The sequence below is a fragment of the Falco biarmicus genome, chromosome 2 (genome assembly GCF_023638135.1).
Source record: "Falco biarmicus isolate bFalBia1 chromosome 2, bFalBia1.pri, whole genome shotgun sequence".
NCBI classification, from domain to species: Eukaryota; Metazoa; Chordata; class Aves; order Falconiformes; family Falconidae; genus Falco; species Falco biarmicus.
In genome coordinates this window covers 103,056,789-103,073,930 of record NC_079289.1, presented here as the reverse complement: position 1 = coordinate 103,073,930, position 17,142 = coordinate 103,056,789, and the positions used below count along the sequence as shown (strand labels likewise).

Here is a 17,142-nt window from a genome sequence, read left to right as displayed (position 1 = left end):
CGTTAGTGAATGGGTTCTTTATTGCTGTAGAATAGATACAAACATATATTCCAGCTATGTGGCCTAACATCTTGAATGACAGGCATAAAACCAAAACAGGAATAGCTGATGAAGCTTAAAACATGAAGAATTTTCTAGTTTTAACTTGCAGTTGAACACACTGCCTCTCTCAGGGTACTGAAAGAAACCTACTGTGTGTAGACACCAGAGATACCAGGGGAATATTGTAAAAGCTGAAAGAAATGCCTTTTTGTTGGGGGAAAGAGATGGATGCTTGTTCTGGTTTTTTTGGGTTTGGTTTTTTTTTCTTCTTTGTTTTGATGTATTTTCTTACAGATGAAGATATTTGTTCTTTATGCCCACATGCTGAACATTCTGTTCAAGATATGTGAAATGCATCACCTAGATAAGAACAGGAAGCTGTTTCTTCCTGGAGAAAAGAGAAAAGCTTTGTATTCAACTTACTAATGTATATGCTGTATAACAGAATATGTCATTCCACTTTAGGACACTTGGAGAAATTTGATGCCTTTGTGTCATGCTTCTTTCCTAAGTATGGTAACACCTATTAATCAGAAAGCTTTAAAACAACTTTTTTGTCCTATTTGCATTGCTATCTTTTAAATTTTGTGTTTGTTCTTTGTATATCTAGGGATAGAGCCCAAGTTAAACATCCTTGAAATTGTGAAGCCTGTGGAGACTGTGGAGGTAGTGATTGATCCAGATGCTCATCATGCAGAGGCTGAAGCTCACCTTGTTGAGGAAGCTCAGGTGATAACCTTGGATGGAACAAAGCACATAACAACAATTTCAGATGAAACCTCTGAACAAGTGACACGATGGGCTGCAGCACTGGAAGGCTACCGAAAGGAGCAGGAGCGCCTTGGAATACCCTATGGTAATAATACATGGTTCTCTCTGTGTGTGTGCGTGTGTGTGTTCAAGTAGGGTCTATGTTCTTTTGTTTGTTTGGGGGTTTGGTGTTTTTTCATAAACGATAATTAATTTTGGTTATGTAATTAAAGTGCTCCAATACCTGAGAGAAGGCTTCTTATGGTATGGGTAAGTACAGTGCAAATATCTGCATGAGAAGTCTAAAGAGAAGCAGAATCAGTGCTTGTAATCGTTCTTAAAATAGTGCTCTTTGCTCTGTAACTTGCTTATTATTGCAATTTTTAGAAAGCATTTTCTTCTTCCCTCCTTAAAAATTCATTTGTTAGTCATAAAGCTCTTTCACGTATGTCTGAATTAGAACTAAACTCAGTACTTGGTGGGGTTTTTCTCTAAAGATACTGAAACTGTTTGTGAGTTGTAGGATGCAAAGTACAGCATTAAATCAGATTTGGCATGGAAAGCCATACTTGACTTCAACATGCTGGAAAAAGATGATTCAGAACTGAATATAAGTATTTTGGTAGATGATCATCTCTCTTGAATTATGTTGTTCGTTCAGCAGGCTGCTAGTTTAATGTTAGCATAGAAAAAGCACCTCTGAATACTTGCTCAGGATTGAACTGAAACTGGGTTTTGAAGGTAGTGGTTCAGTATCTTCATCTTTGCAGGTTTCTCTGCTTTGCTGCAAATGGAAAATTAGCTTTTAGCAGGTCTTTAAAATGTTGTGGCTTTCCCTTGGTGTTACTATGTTTTGGTGGATTTTACTAGACTTTACAAATTTTTAGCTGTTAAAGATTTAAAGCTGTTAAATTCTATTCTGGTAATAGAATCCAAAGCTTTGGTACCATTGCAAAGGTCCCTAGGAAGAAGGAAATTATTAATTGATATGAGAAATAAAGCCAGAAAAGGGAGCAGCAGGAAACTTGGAAACAATGGAACAGGTTAGAGAAAGTAATGATTTGTGTTACTTGCAGATTATGTTCTGTCAATGAGAACAAATTAGCAGCTTCTTGATGAAAATTCGCTGCTGATAACATTTTGAAGACCAAAACCCTTTTGATACAGCTTTTCCAAAGTATTACTTTGCATGGTTTTAGGTTGCATCAGTGAAAAATGATGCAACGTTACTGTCCTTTATTAAGCAAAATGGAATTTGTAGCTCCTACATATGCTTAGGAACCTTATTTTCTTTAATTCTTAAAATAAAAACCTGTGAAGTGACATCTGTTTGGGGTATGTAATTTAAAAATCGATATTAGTTCTGCTCTTGTTTTTTGCCTTTGAGACAGTGAAAGTAAATCTCTCTGCTTTAGTTGCCATTTTGAGTTCTTACTTGTTGACATGCTTTAATGTATTGCACACAACATCAACAAAGTTTTGGAGATGGTGCTTACCTTACCCATCCTCTTTCTAGCTTGTTCATACGAGTACTGCTTGAACCAACAGACTTCTTATGTTAAAATGTCTTGAGTCAATAAGTCATGTATTGCCCATATCTTGAATTGATAATTTATTACCATTTCTATATATTCCTCTGCTCTGTGAGTTGTCTATACTATTCTGCGTTTGGCACTGGCATGTAAATGATGTGCATGTTGAAGTGTCAAACAGGCAACCCCAAACTTGATGGTGTGGCTTGTTTAATTCAAATACAGGCATTGCACTGGTTCCATCAAGTCTTTGTTTAATGGTTTATTTAATATGGTCTTTCTAGATGTGGTATATCTTCCACTTTTTTATATTTTGATTTATGGTACATGTTTATTAGCCCACGTGTGTGGTGGGCTGATCCATGCAGTCTCCATGCAAGGGCTACTTTGGAAAAAATTGACCCTTGGTGGTGTTGCTGCTGCTGCTGTCATATGGCATAGAATATCCCTTTGGTCAGTTTGGGTCAGCTGTCCTGGCTGTGTCCTCTCCCAGTTTCTTGTGTACCCCCAGCCTTTTCACTTGTGGAGTGGCCAAGTAAGAAACGGAGAAGATCTTGTGTCAGAGTCCAATACTCTGACCAGATTCTTTTAGATATTCCATACATAGAGCGTGTACTGTGTAATACTAGATTTACTTTAAGATAGTTGATGTTGCATGGAATTTCTGATTTAGCAGCATGATACAAATTATTCTAAAAACACAGGACAATGGCAAGTTACACTTAGGAAAATATAGTAGTTACAGTACACTGCTCAGTCACAATACCAGTGTGATTCACGTTACTGGTCTCTATAATATGCTCACCATCGCAATGCTGGGTGTCCCCAGTCACCAGGAAAGAATACATGGGTTGAAACCAGCTCAAGCTCACTGCTGTCTTCAAAATTCTTTTGCTAGTTGTCTATTTGTGTACTCTTGTATTGGGCTGAGCCACATATTTATGATCTGGCTGGCTCAAGGAGACATTTATACCACCAGTTGATCTGCTTGGCTGTTGATAGCTGTTTATCTAAAAGGCCACCTTCCAGTCTCCTTTTTGTTGAGATAAAGTCAGCTTCTTTGCATTATTCTTTGAGCTGCATGGGCACTTCACCCTTGGTCATCTTCTCTGAGCCTTCTTCCGTTGCAGGGGTTTGACAGGTCCTGTTCCACCCCTAGGGCTTTAGCCAGTCACATCTTGACTCTGTGCAAATACTGCTCAGCAGTAGCTAAAAGATCTCCTTGTGTTATCAGTGTTGCTTTGGTCACTAACCTAGAATGCAGCCCTATACAGGCTTCTGTGAAAAAAATTAACTTCATCCCGGCCAAACCCAGTACAATGGTGATTTTTAATACTTTAGAAACTCTGATTACGTGAATGAGTTTAGAATATGGTATTTCGACATAATCACATGCTGATCAATATATTTTTTTTGAAACTGAAGACCTTGGAAAAAAGAGAAATAATTATGTTCTGTGTTGAGAAATGTCAGGCATAGTTCTGATGTAAAAGCTTTTGATAAAGGAAAATCCCTTTTTTGCCCTCTCCACCTGCCCACCAAGCCACACTATGCTATCAGCATTTTAAGAGGTGTCAGCTTTGCACCCAGTCAGATTTGGTCAAGGTAACTGTGGTGCTTTGTTACATATTTACCTTCATGGAAGTTATATAATTGAGGAGGAACCCTGCAGCATATTATGAGATGATTTGCAGTTTCATCTCTTTTTCCCAGACCCAGTACAGTGGTCAACAGACCAGGTGCTCCACTGGGTGGTGTGGGTGATGAAGGAGTTCAGCATGACTGACATTGACCTCAATGCACTCAGCATTCCTGGACGGGAACTCTGCAGCCTCAGTCAAGAAGACTTCTTCCAGCGTGTCCCACGGGGAGAAATTCTCTGGAGCCATTTAGAGCTTCTTCGAAAATGTAAGGGAGATTTTTTCTGTAACTGATTTTACTTATTCCCTTTTCACCCTTCTCTTTTTTCTTTCTTTAAAGATGAAACCAATTGTGAACAGTTGTTTTTCCTCTACTTCAATATTGGCAGTAAAAATGAGGGCATCTGTACAAGATAATAGGAGATATTAGTGAGAACGTCTGCTGTTATGAAACATGTCTGCATATTAAACACTGTCTGCCTGTCTTTTATTGAACTTCATAACTAATAGGAATTACTGACTGATGATTCCTCCTTTGTTTTTAATAAAGGTTCTTAATTTGTGCATCTCCTGGATTTGATAGTTTTATAACTAAACATTGATTTGGAGTTATTTAATGTACATCTCTGTGTCATATAGAAGTGAAGATTATTAAACATAAGCAATGAAACCCTTAGGTGGTACACAACACAACTGATAAGTGATGCATTGTATGTGCATCATACAATAATATATATGTGTGTTTCAGACTTACCATGCTTGGATGTAACTTGGCAGACTAGAAACTATTTCCATCTTCATTTATGTGATATAGCTAAAGGACAGAGAATGCATAAGATACTTTGAAATTCACCATGTACATCCTTATTTCTAAAAAACAAATTATAAACTTTAAACATCTCTACTCGTAAGACCATGAGCTATGCATGTCTCGGTCTCTTGCAAACTGATACCAAATTCTGACACTTTTCCGCTATGAAATATAAACATTTTTGATCTTCAGGTGAGTTGGAATTTATGGGTTAAATAAAAATTTACTGGGTTTTTTCTAATTTGCAGATGTATTGGCTAGCCAAGAACACTCTGGAGAAATAGCAACTGTTACCATTGATCAGCGTAAGTACTTCTGCCAGCAGTTAATTCATACAGCTAACTGTTTGCGGGTTTAGCACTGTACTTTGGTTCCGCGCTGTAATAGTACAGCATTTAGAAAATCACTCGAGAGTAGTTTTCCTTGGTGAGGGGAGCAGGGCATATTTTAAACTTGAAAGCAAAACATTGAGTTTGTCAATATTTTGTTATTGACTGAAAGGTGGTGTATGACCTGAACTATGAAAGTTCTGACACTTGTTTTGGCTGGTAAGTTTTCCACTCTCTTTAAATAAGCTGTGTAGGATAGATATTGGAGGTCTTGAATTGTTCTGGTTTTTTGAGTTATATATTACATTAATGAATGGATATATTAAAATGTTATGATTTCAAAAGAAAATGTTTCCAAAAAACTGAAAGGGAGTGTGGAAGAGAGGACTTGCTTAGAAACCAATACTAGAAAAAATACATTAAAGTAACTTTTCAGTTATTTAAAACTCATTCTTCCAGCTGAAGCGGCAGCATCAATTATTAAAATGAGTCAATTTTCAGAAGATTTGTAAGCAGCTGATATGTTAAATAGACTGTGTATTACATCCTGGGTTTGTGTCTAGTTAAAGTCACCTAGAATGAATCATTTGCATTTTCTTATAGTTGCAATAGAAGGGTTTTCAGTTGCTGTTTGAACGGCAGGTGGGGAGGGTTGTACCGTGACTGTAGACAAAAGTGCATTAGGGTAGATCATAAGGGAACAGTGTAAAGATGAAAAAATGCTATTATGGGAGCATGTAATATACATGACAGTAAACTAAAGCTGATGTTTTATCTGTAATGTGGCATTACTGCTACAAGTCTAAAACCATAATTTCCACTGAAAGAGTTGAAAAATCTTTAAATTATTCTTAGCATTGTGTGTGTAAATACACGGTGTGTCCTTTTAGCAAAGGAAAAAAATTGGTTCCTAGATGTTATGATAATACAGGTAATAAATAATATATGCCTATTTCTGTGCCAGCAATTTATAATTTATGTTCTGCAATGTTCTGTGCTTTACAGCTGTGCAGATTATTCCAGCATCTGTACAGCCTGCTACCCCAACCACCATTAAAGTAATAAACAGCAGCGCAAAGGCAGCTAAAGTACAGAGAGCTCCAAGGATCGCTGGGGAAGATAGAAGTTCCCCTGGGAACAGAACAGGTATTGTCTGTGCTATTTTAAAATGCGAATGCGGTAAGCACTTAGTCATTAATTTGAATTACAGTTTTGTAGAACACATCTTTGTCACTCTAAAAGTGAAGTTCATAGAAGTCCATGTGGTGTGAAGGGGACTGCAGCTACAAAATATATCACAAGCACATGTAGAGCTGGCAGGTTTGTTAGCTCAGACAAGGTGCTGTGTTAACGTGGTACTGCAGCTTTTGAGTCCTGCAGTAAATAGTGCATAAAATTGTTTCTTCTATCACTTAACAGTCTGTCCTCTTAAACCACTGCACAGCATTTACTCAAGCTTTTAACTTCTTTCCACTTTCCATTTACAGAAAGAGAAAATAAACTTTTATTGTATGTTGTAGAATCCTAGCCTAGCTACTTACTACTTGCTCTACTTGTATTTCTCCTCCCTCACCCCCACCCCTCAATTTGTTGATTTTAGAATTAATTGACTTTTAGGTTTCTTGTTTTGTTAAATGAATGCACCTTCTCAAAACCTGCAAATTAAATATGCAATTTTTGAATTAGTTATTTATATGTACTCTTTGATTATTAAGTCTCCTTAATATCTTAATCTTTTTTTTTTTTTTCTGTCATATTTGCTTTGGTTCTCTCCACTGTTGTGAATTTTTATGCTAAATCCTTTCCTTCCCCCCATCTATTATGATGTCATTCAGGATTCTTAGGCCAAGATTGTATCGGCTGACATCAGTGAGGAATACTCTGGTGTTTTTCCCTGTAGGCATTAAGTCTGTTATCTGTGTATCATTGAGAATTCAGGAATTTAACTGCAGATGCTTGAATTAAAAAGAAATCTTAATGACTGTACATGCAAGACATTATGTTGACATAAACTGAAGTTTAGGGGGAGTATTTCTAATATTTAATGTTGAAATTTGAGACTAAATTTTAAAAAACCCACACAATTTCCATTACATAGGTATATGTGTGTGTGCATGTGTGTTTATGTGTGCTTGAAGAGGAATAAACAGCTCTTGCTAAATCTGTTATATTTTAGGGATAGATGTGTGTCTAAATGACTATATGTAGTATTGTGTTTAGGTTTTTTTCTGAAGTTCTAGGGAAAGATTAATGAGAAATCTGGATTATTTTTTTTTTCTGTATCAGTTTCTTTTTTAATAGATTAATACTGATGACTTTGTAGGAAAATGTTTACAAAAGAATAATTAAAAGAAATTAAGTGCAAGTTTTCCTTCTATCGTATATTCTATGTTGGTCTGCTTTAATATGTTGGTTGAAAATTTTTAGCTATCAGTGGAACATAAAAAGGACAAATTAAATTAATTAAACGGAACTTGTTATTCCTATTTCAACAGGAAACAATGGCCAGATCCAGTTGTGGCAGTTTTTATTAGAACTTCTCACTGACAAAGATGCTCGGGACTGTATTTCTTGGGTTGGTGATGAAGGAGAGTTTAAATTGAATCAACCTGAACTGGTTGCACAAAAATGGGGACAGCGCAAAAACAAGCCCACGATGAACTATGAGAAGCTTAGTCGGGCTTTAAGGTAAGGAACTTTAGGAACTGATCAGGTATTAAGCGATTTGCTTCCACTTGGCTACCTTATTTTTAACTATCATAACACAAGACTTGCAGCTATATTAGGGGTGTTAAATTGAAAAATACAGTTGACAGGTAGGTTTCAGCAGTTGTGATTCCAACACGCTGAGCTTTTATCAACAAGAAATGGAAGTGTTTCAGGCTGTCTTCATTCCATCATGATTTTGTAGTTTGATATTGGTAAGAGGGACTTGTATTATTGAATCATTGTAGGTGATGTGTTTGAGGAGTGGGAAGAATGCAAGTAGCTGAATGCTAGACTTTTTCCCCTGATTATTTTGGCCTCTGAAGATTTGTGCAAGTTCTCTGAAGTCATTAAGATTTAACTTCTAACTTCTGATTCTGATATGGTTAAATCTACTTCTCTTGATTAGTTTTCAAGAAAGGTATTTATTGCCTAATCCTGCAAATTTTTTAAGCAGTTTTAGAAGCTCTTTTATGTGAGTAAAGTTGTATATTGGTTGAAGTCTGAGATTTACTTCTCAGTATTTCCACTTTTCGCTACACTATTTTTTCAAAAAAGCAAGTAAACTCATCTACCATTCTTTTTTTTTTTTAAAAAATGACCTTTTCTATTAAAATTCTTCTATTTAAAAATACCTCTTTGAGAAATGATGGTAAAGAAAGAAGAAACTGGCAGGCACCAGATAAACAACTTAACTATACCTTTTCATTTGTCTTGTAATTTCTTTAGGCACAGTATTGTGGATGCCAGAATTATTTTATGAGTTTGAGAGGAAAATGAACAAATTAGTGAAAAAGAAATATTTTGAAGGATGTTAGGTATGGAAAGGCACAACTTCTAGAAGTTCCTGAGCCCCAGATCACTGAAAGCAAGGAAGAGCATTGATACATGCTTATTTTCATGCTTTTTGTTTAGGCATCCTCTTTTGATCTGTTGGAGCCTGTATCCTGTTCTAGATAGATCTTTAGCATGGTCTTGTATGGCTGTTCTTCCATTATTTATATATTGAGTTAGAATACTATTCATTTTGTAGGATTACAGAATTCTTTGGGAGGGAAGGGCCTCAGGAGGTCTCTGGTCCGACCTCCTGCCCAAAGCAGGGCCTTCCCAGTAGAGCTGCTCCCCAGCCTGTATTGTTGCAATACCATTCCCGCATTTTCAACCTGTGAATCTGTGTTTGTGTGCGGAAGGTACATGTGAAAACTTTCTGGAACATAAAAATCATGTAAATGGTGATGCTAATGTGTTTTGGGTTTTGTTAATAAAGTCTGCAGAAGATCTCAAAGCCAGCTGAAGAACTTTAGAATAATGTTCTTATCACTGGGATATTAAACAGATGTCTGCACAGTAATTTGCATAAATCACTATTAGAGAAGTTTTGCATTTATATTTTAGTCACAGAATTACAGAAATCACATTCCTCAATGTTGCCATTTTGGCAGCTGCATCAATATTGACATGTTTTCTAACACTTGAATGTCTGAAGGGATGTTTAATGCGTCTTGCTACTCCCATGATAAACACTGTTGCCAAGCTAAAGTTTTATTAAATGGTACTATGTTTTGTTTACTAATGTACTGAAATCACCATGTCAACTATTGATTAATACAGAAAATTATGTTGATGTTACTGAGAAATGTGCTAGCTCTTCTGCCCAGCTGTACGAAAACCAGTCAGTATATAAGCTAGGACAGGGTGAAAAGTGGAAGAGCAGGGTTTTTTTGTTACTTACACCTTGGTAAATTTTCTAAAATCAACATCTGTTTAGTTGTGCAGTCGGGAAGTGAGAGTTGAAGAAAAATAATTCATCCCTTACCTGAAAGTTTTGTTTTAGAATAATATGACTTAGAACATTCCAGTAACTAAGGCAGAACATTTCAGTAACCAAGGCTTTGTGCACTCGCCTGGGTATTTTTATTTATTTTTAGCTTTCTATATTTTTTGAATAAGCAAATGCTGTAATCAGAAATGCATTCAACATAATATTGAAAAATCCTCTTGCCACACTGCCTCAATTTTAACTGTAGTGTTTCTAGCATGAGATGTGGGAGTCTTGTATGGTTTGGGCTGTTGTGTAAATGCAGACTAGTTTCTTGTGATCCTTTTGCTTTCTGGTTATATTGGTAATGTGGACTAAATTTAAATTCAGTTTTGTAAATATTTTTCTACAGCATTATTTTGAGACAGACATTGTACAGGATTGTACAATAAATGTAAGTGCTTGTACAGAGTTAAAAACTTAAAATTAAAAATTGGCTGATGGCACTTGACATATGACACAGCCAAATTTTACAAACTTTGGCTTTCTGCAGATGCTTTGTATTGACCCAGGTCAGCTGGCGCAGCTGCCAGTTCCCCAGTTTCTCTATGTCCAAGACCCTGTCACATTTAACATGAATGCCTGCTCAGGGTTCCCACACTCTAAACCCTACTGTATTTCCCTAAGCTATACCGTATTTCACGTGTGAGGGATACACCAGGGTATCACTCGCCCATCTCCAATTCTGCCCAGCACAGCAAGACTGTACTTCAAAGCTGAACATAAATTATCATCTCTAGGTTATGGGGTTCATCCAACCTGTTCTAACTAAACCTCTCTGCCTCACTAGGAGGCTGAATGTGATGGACACCATACAACAACAGAACCTTCAGCTGGTGCCAAGAAGATGCCTTGGAGGATGGGGCTGGTGTGAAGTGCTGAGTGGGAGCAGAGTAGCAGTTAAGAACAAGTGTAATGATGTGGAGAAGAAAACATAAAGTGAGGGAGGTGCAGGTGTTAGCTTGGGGGTGTGGAGTGAGGAGGAGGACTGAAGAGGAGGCTTTTGTATAACTATGTCATTCAGGAGAAAGGTAAAGGAGAGATTTGGCAAATGGACCAAACTTGCTTTACCCGCAGAGCAGCAGCAAGCTATTTTGACAGTTCCTGCGCTCCGTAACAGGCCTCTGTGGCTTCTTGTATGATATCAGTAACCAGCAGTCTTGCCAACATTTTTTCTGCATGGTCTGTTCCTCATCCTATCTTTGCTTTGGTCCTGTTGCTTAGATCCTGACCCTCAAAAGTAAGAAATTTAAAGGTGTGTGGGTTTTTTGTTTGTTTGGTTTGGTTTTGGTGGGGGGTTTTTTGTTTTGTTTTTTGTTTTGTTTTGGGTTTTTTTTTCAGAATCTGAGGTGCCTGAAGAAATTTGGTTGGATTCTTAGTAACTTACCTCTTTTACACTAGAGCAGGGAGACAGAAGTTAGTCTTTTTATTTACTAATTTTGCTGGTGAATGAGAATTATTTTTGCTTTACAAGCATGTGACTCAGAGCACCAAGTTTTAGGCAGTCAAGAAAGCTGGACTAATTTGCACTGCATTTGGGTAATGATTTTGAGGAAATTGTGTGATTATTTTTTTTTTTGTTGTTTTGTTGTTGTTGTTAGTTTTGGGTTTGATTTTTTTTTTTTTTTTTTCCCCCCAAATTTATCACAAGCTTGTTAAGCTCATTAAGTCTAAGTTATGTCCCAGCCACTTAAGTTTTTTTTTAATGAGAAATGTGACATGTTCTATTAATGCCTGCAGTGAGACCGGAACAGCAACAGAAGTGTAAAATTCCAACTTCTGTTTTACTGCTATTACCTAAAGTTTTGTAATGTCTCTGGAGCACAGTGGGTCATACAGACTTTGTTATCTTTACTGCATTTCTGCCCAGTTTGATAATTCTTTTGTGACACGAAGTGAAAAGTATTCATAGTTAGAGAAGTCACTTTTAGATGTAAATAAAGGCAACATATGTAGTTTTGCCAGGATATGAACTATAAAAAAAAAACAAACCAAAACCAACCAAACAAAAAAAACCCCAAACATCTTTTATAGTGTTACTTCCATCTTTGAAAACAACACTGAGAGAATGACTGCTTTAGTATCATAGAAGCTGCGGTGCTAATTTTCAAACTGTTTCCAATGTGAGTTTTTTCCTCAGAAAAGCAGAGACAAGTACAGAAAGAGAAAGACAATAATGGTGGGGGGACAGGCAGCATTTTCTTATTAAAGCAAAGCATTTTTTTTGCTTATTCCTCCTCCCAAGATGTTTTTCTTAAACTTCTCTGAGACCTTCATTTCTGAACTGGTGCTTCTGACTGCCTATAAAATAAATACTGTGTTTTGTTTCTCCTTAACATATCAAGGTGCAGGGACAGTTTTCAGCCCTCTTCCTTTTCTCATACAAGCAAATAGCTAAACAGTAGCTTGGTATATGAGATTATATGAGAATCTTGATGAGAAAAAGATTAATATTGTGGCCTCTGACTGACCTTAAGAACCAATGCATGTGGAAACTACAGATGCTGAAAATTTACTTTTTTTTTTTTTTTTACTTTCTGCAGGTATTACTATGATGGAGACATGATCTGCAAAGTGCAAGGCAAGAGGTTTGTGTACAAATTTGTCTGCGACTTGAAAACTCTCATTGGATACAGTGCAGCAGAGCTGAATCGGTTGGTCACAGAATGTGAGCAGAAGAAACTAGCCAAGATGCAACTCCATGGCATTGCACAGCCAGTTACAGCAGTAGCACTAGCTACAGCATCCCTGCAAACAGAGAAAGATAATTAAGCACTAGGAACTGAAAGTGGGAACCTGAGGCCTTTCCTCTATAACCAGAGCAGTTGCTGCTCTTAACCTTTATCACAATTGGAAACTTCTTTTGTTTCTTGACAGTACAATATAAAGCATGATTTTCTATAAAGAACTGGGACTTGCATAAATTTTGATCTTTTAACAGCATATATTTCAATATAAGTTAAGGGATCACCACAAGTTCTGCAGCTTTGAGTCAGGGCCTTTATGGTATGCAATCTGAAATTGGTGAGAAAGGTGGAACTGGTCAGCACACTGTATCCGCAGCTGTACAAAGTAATTTTTGCAGCGCTTTTTAATGAGGTACCTACAGCAAGCAGGCTGATCAGTTGTCTGAACTCAGTCCTTCCCAGTCTTCTCTGCTGAACTGCCAAATCGGCATTTGATGCTTTCAAAGTTGAACATGTTCATTATTCTCATTTAATCAAGCAGAGCTGAGAGACACATTAAACATTACAAAGCATCAGGGTTCTTAAAATAGCTTCTGGGTTTATAAGCAAAGGAAATAAAGACTAGACTGAACTGAAGATCAGTGCTGAAGAAGGAGATCCAGGTTTAGATCTGTCTTAGGTGAAAAGCCAATTATGAGTATTTCATTATAATATGTAGATAATATGCATATGAGGGCAAGTACTTATCTGTTTTGAAAGACATTGTTAACGCTAGCCATTTAGCAAAAAGCAGACAAACTTCTTCCCGCCCCCCCCCCCCCCTTACCACCCCCCCATAAGATGATTCGAAAACTTGAAAAAATATCCCTCACCCAAAGAGTAGTTTGTTTTGGTGGGAGTTTTTAATGCTCCGTTCTGCACAAGGTGCTTATACCTGCACAGTAGTCGACCTTAGTAACTGAAGACTTTAAATTAATCACAGTCAGTAGTCCCTGTTTAGAAACAAAATGCAAGTTGAAAATAGTTTTACAGTGGGCTGAAGTTTGATTTCCAAATTATTGTACAGTCTGACATGTATTAAAATACAAAGATGTATTTTTTATTTAAAACTAATTTCCTTCTGAACGTCAAGTGATGTTTTTGAAGCTTCGTAAGCCAAATGTGTGCTCCAGAGCTGGGTGCAATTTGAAGTGTGGATGATGAATTGAAGTAGTTGGAATGTATCCTGAATTCTGAGCTATGGAGAGTACTTCATGCAAACTTATACGTGCAAGTAAAGTACAGGCTGCAACTTTTGAGCTTCTGTAATGATGCCTGTTAGATTAATTTTTTTTGATGGCTGAAAATGGTGTGATTTTGGGTTTGCTTTTGCCGCTACATGTTATTAAACAATATAAACATTGTCACCATACATATTTTCTAACTTTGTAAGTGAAACCCCTTCTAGTAGCATTTAAGAATTAAAATGCAAATGTATAAGGGAAACCCTTTAATTCTTTGAGGGATCAAGTTACTTTAAATCTTAAAAGTGTTTGTACAGTGAGGTTCTAAATGTAAGATGCGTTTATATTGAGGAGCAAGAGCACTGGGCTGTTGCTCTTGAGCTGAAAAGGAACAGTCGTACTTGCAGGCAGAAGGCAAAGAACACAGAAGACATGTATACTTTAAAGATGCATTGAGGACAAAGCTTTTTGTTTATAGGTGGATGTTCATGTGCAGATAGCTTTTGCTTAACTAGAAATCCTGCATGTAGTTCTAGCCTATTTTTTTTCATCACCACAATTAAAAGTTGTTTGGTTTTTTTTTGCCAGATTCTTGCAGTAACTCTTAATATTGTTTTCACTCTTGAGTTCTTAAAGCACACAGTCTACTGAGCATGCTGGTTTTGTTTTATTAAAAAAGTCTGAAGTCCTGAGCAAGATATGTAAATGCTCTGTCATGGGAGGTTAACCATCAGTCCTTTTATTACTGTTACAGTAGTCAGATTCCACCAGTTGGCAAGTGTTTTGAGATGACTTACGCAAATAAGATGCAGGTTTGTTTGCTAGGAATAAGCTGGTAGTTTGGTGGCAGCTACTGTGTATATAACGCTGCTCCATTGCTAAATGGAAGTCTAATACAAGTCATTAGTTCTATTTAGCAGAGTTCATAAGAGGCCTTTTTAGTTCAAATACAGTATAAGAAGAGAATTTTAAAATACCAGCTCCCTAGATCAAACCGGACTGTGGGAGGATAAAGTAACAGCAAAATGGGAACGTAATATCAATACTTTATTCGCCTAAATATCCTTGTTACGTGATAAGCCCTCTAGGGGAAACTTCTGATATCACAGTTTCTTTGTAAATACATCCAATTATTATTTTGCAGCTTTTCAGTAGGTATGATAGTCCTTCAGGTTCTTTGTTGTGGGATCTTCTGCTTTTCCACCACGTTCTAGTTAGTAAAGAAGGAATCTTTCAGATGGTGTAAAATCACTGTCACATTCTCTGTAGTTGAGGGAGAAATCTGTGACTAATTTGATGTCTTCAGTAAAATAAAAGATGTAGAATATATTGTCAAAGGTTGTCCTGTTGCTGCCAGAAGGAGAACATAGAAAGAATATTCCCAATTTTTTGTAAAATGGAAGGTTTTTTGCATACTTTTTACTCTTTAAATAAAGACACTTATACTCTGCTAATTAATTATGTATTTCTTTTGTGTTTTGCATTTTTTTGGTAATTTTACATGAAACAATTATTTTCTATTTTTACTCTGATAAAATATTTGTGCATAAAATGTCAATATGGTAAAATAAAAATGTTATACAGCTAATTCCTGTTGACTTCTTAATTTTTCAGAAAGCCATTTGTAATACCATTCAGGTGCAACCAGTTAAAAGATGAATACATGTGCTTTATTCTCATTACTGTTAAGATCACAAGCTCGTTAGAGGAAGAAGGCAGGCTGATCTTCTGAAGATGGATCTTCTTTGATTCGGTACTTGGCTATGTGCTTCTACTTTTAAACTGGAACTCAGAGTCCTCATTACTGTAACAGCTTTCTTTAAGGTCTTAATTGTAAATCTCAAAACGGTGCTTTGATAAAAATAATGTTGGGAACTGTAGCAGGACAAAATGGAGCCTTGTAAAGGAGTTAGGTGTTTGCTTTTAGCCGTGTTTAAGTTGGAAGGGTTCATGTTGAGCTGCAGACTTTGGACTGTGTCATTCTTGCAAATAGCCCTACTTACCTCATGTGGCCCGCTAACTCAATTGTTAGTACTGTCCTTATGTAAAAAAGATAAAATTCTGATTATACTGTTACTACCTTATTTTTAAATGGTGTTTCAATAAAAATATTCTTGTGGTACCTCTGAACTACTCCATCTGGACTGCCAAATTTAAGATTGAAATATTTTGTCATCTTCAAACCTACCAGAACACTTGATTTCAAAATGTTTGTGTTTAGCTTGGCAACAACGTGTAACGAACTTAAAATTATTTTTTAGAACATTTCAGTAATTTGTTGGCCACCTTTTAAAGTGTTCAGTATCTTATTAATTGAGGACCTTCTATTTGTGTTTATAGTTACTGATATCTTTATGTTAGTGTTGGTTTGGGGATTCCTGTTCACAGACTTAAATTTTTATTGGTACGATACAGGGAATACTTGCAATTATCAATCTTGAGCAAAATAAGCTGACATAGGATACCGTTGCCTGATAATCAAAGAAGCATGATACAAGGACTGCTCACAGGTTTGTGGGAAATGTTTTTGCTGACTAGACGGGGTGGAGTGGGGGGTGTGTGTGTGTGTTTAAGGTTGTACATATTCTTAAAGGTTGTGCTTTTTAATATAGCTATAGCAGGACTTCTACAATGTGTTTGGTTTGGTGCTGTATAATATTTTTTTCCTTTGGAAAAGTAATTTTTGATATAGATGATGCTAAACAGAAGATTACTTAATAATTAAAGGAAGGAACGATTGACCGGTTTTGTGAATTGTAATGCAGAATGCGGAACATCAGACATATTATGGCTCAATTACATTTTGCATCATTTCAGGATTGGAGCCCGCAGCACGTAGTCAGCAAACTGAAGTTTTATCGCCTTGTAATTTCTGAGTATTGACATCTCAGCCATTAATAATTTGAAAGTAAGGTTAAAAAATGCTGAGGAGAAGGAACAAATACTGAGTGTCTGCTTAAATTAATTTTGGTTTCCAGAAGACCAGTTCCACAAGTAAAGAACAATTTTAAGTGGTGCTAATGGCAGTGGTATCAGAAGATGCATATGTAGCCCATGAAATGGATCTTACTTGCCTGGAAAAGCAGAGGATTCTGTGGTTGGTTGTGGTCTGTCACATACCGCATCCAAGTAAGTTCTTTTTGTAGGTGGTGTCACTGTAACTGGCTATGATGGGAAAGAAAGAATCCGAAGGTACTTAGTTATTGATCATAGTTTTAAGCAACTTACTTATGTAGTTACTTAATAAAAATGAAATCTGTTTAAAAGAAGAGATAACTCCTATTGCAAACAGCTGGAATACTCATGTGAAATAGTGATCTCATCACCAGAAACAGCTAAAACTACCTACAGTGCATTTGTTTTTAATTGGCCAACAGTTCCTGACTTATGAAACAACTGGACGCTAGACAGTAATAAAAATTCAGTTTGTAGTCTTTTTCAGGTTGCTGGAGTTGAAATAATTGTTCAGAAACAGCAGGAAAAATGGTTGGTTAGTTTAGCACAGATTTGTTGAGTGTGAAAACTTGCGGAAGTGTTTAATTTGGTTATTGAATTGCTTCAAGTATTTGCTGCTAATGATCTAAATGAGCTGGGAGTCTTCAG

At 36.5% G+C, this 17,142-nt stretch overlaps 1 protein-coding gene across 2 annotated transcripts in view; it reads left to right on the top strand.

The window, feature by feature from the left end:
* The window catches only part of GABPA (GA binding protein transcription factor subunit alpha), a 29,229-nt gene extending 13,560 nt beyond the window's left edge, over window positions 1-15,669 (top strand). For both annotated transcript variants that reach the window (XM_056327489.1, XM_056327490.1), the window contains exons 5-10: window positions 653-898; window positions 4,038-4,232; window positions 5,024-5,080; window positions 6,110-6,250; window positions 7,600-7,792; window positions 12,173-15,669. In XM_056327489.1, coding sequence (XP_056183464.1) covers window positions 653-898; window positions 4,038-4,232; window positions 5,024-5,080; window positions 6,110-6,250; window positions 7,600-7,792; window positions 12,173-12,401 — 1,061 coding nt within the window. In that variant the 3' untranslated portion in view covers window positions 12,402-15,669. The remainder of the gene's footprint in view (window positions 1-652; window positions 899-4,037; window positions 4,233-5,023; window positions 5,081-6,109; window positions 6,251-7,599; window positions 7,793-12,172) is intronic.
* Window positions 15,670-17,142: the final 1,473 nt, after the last annotated feature.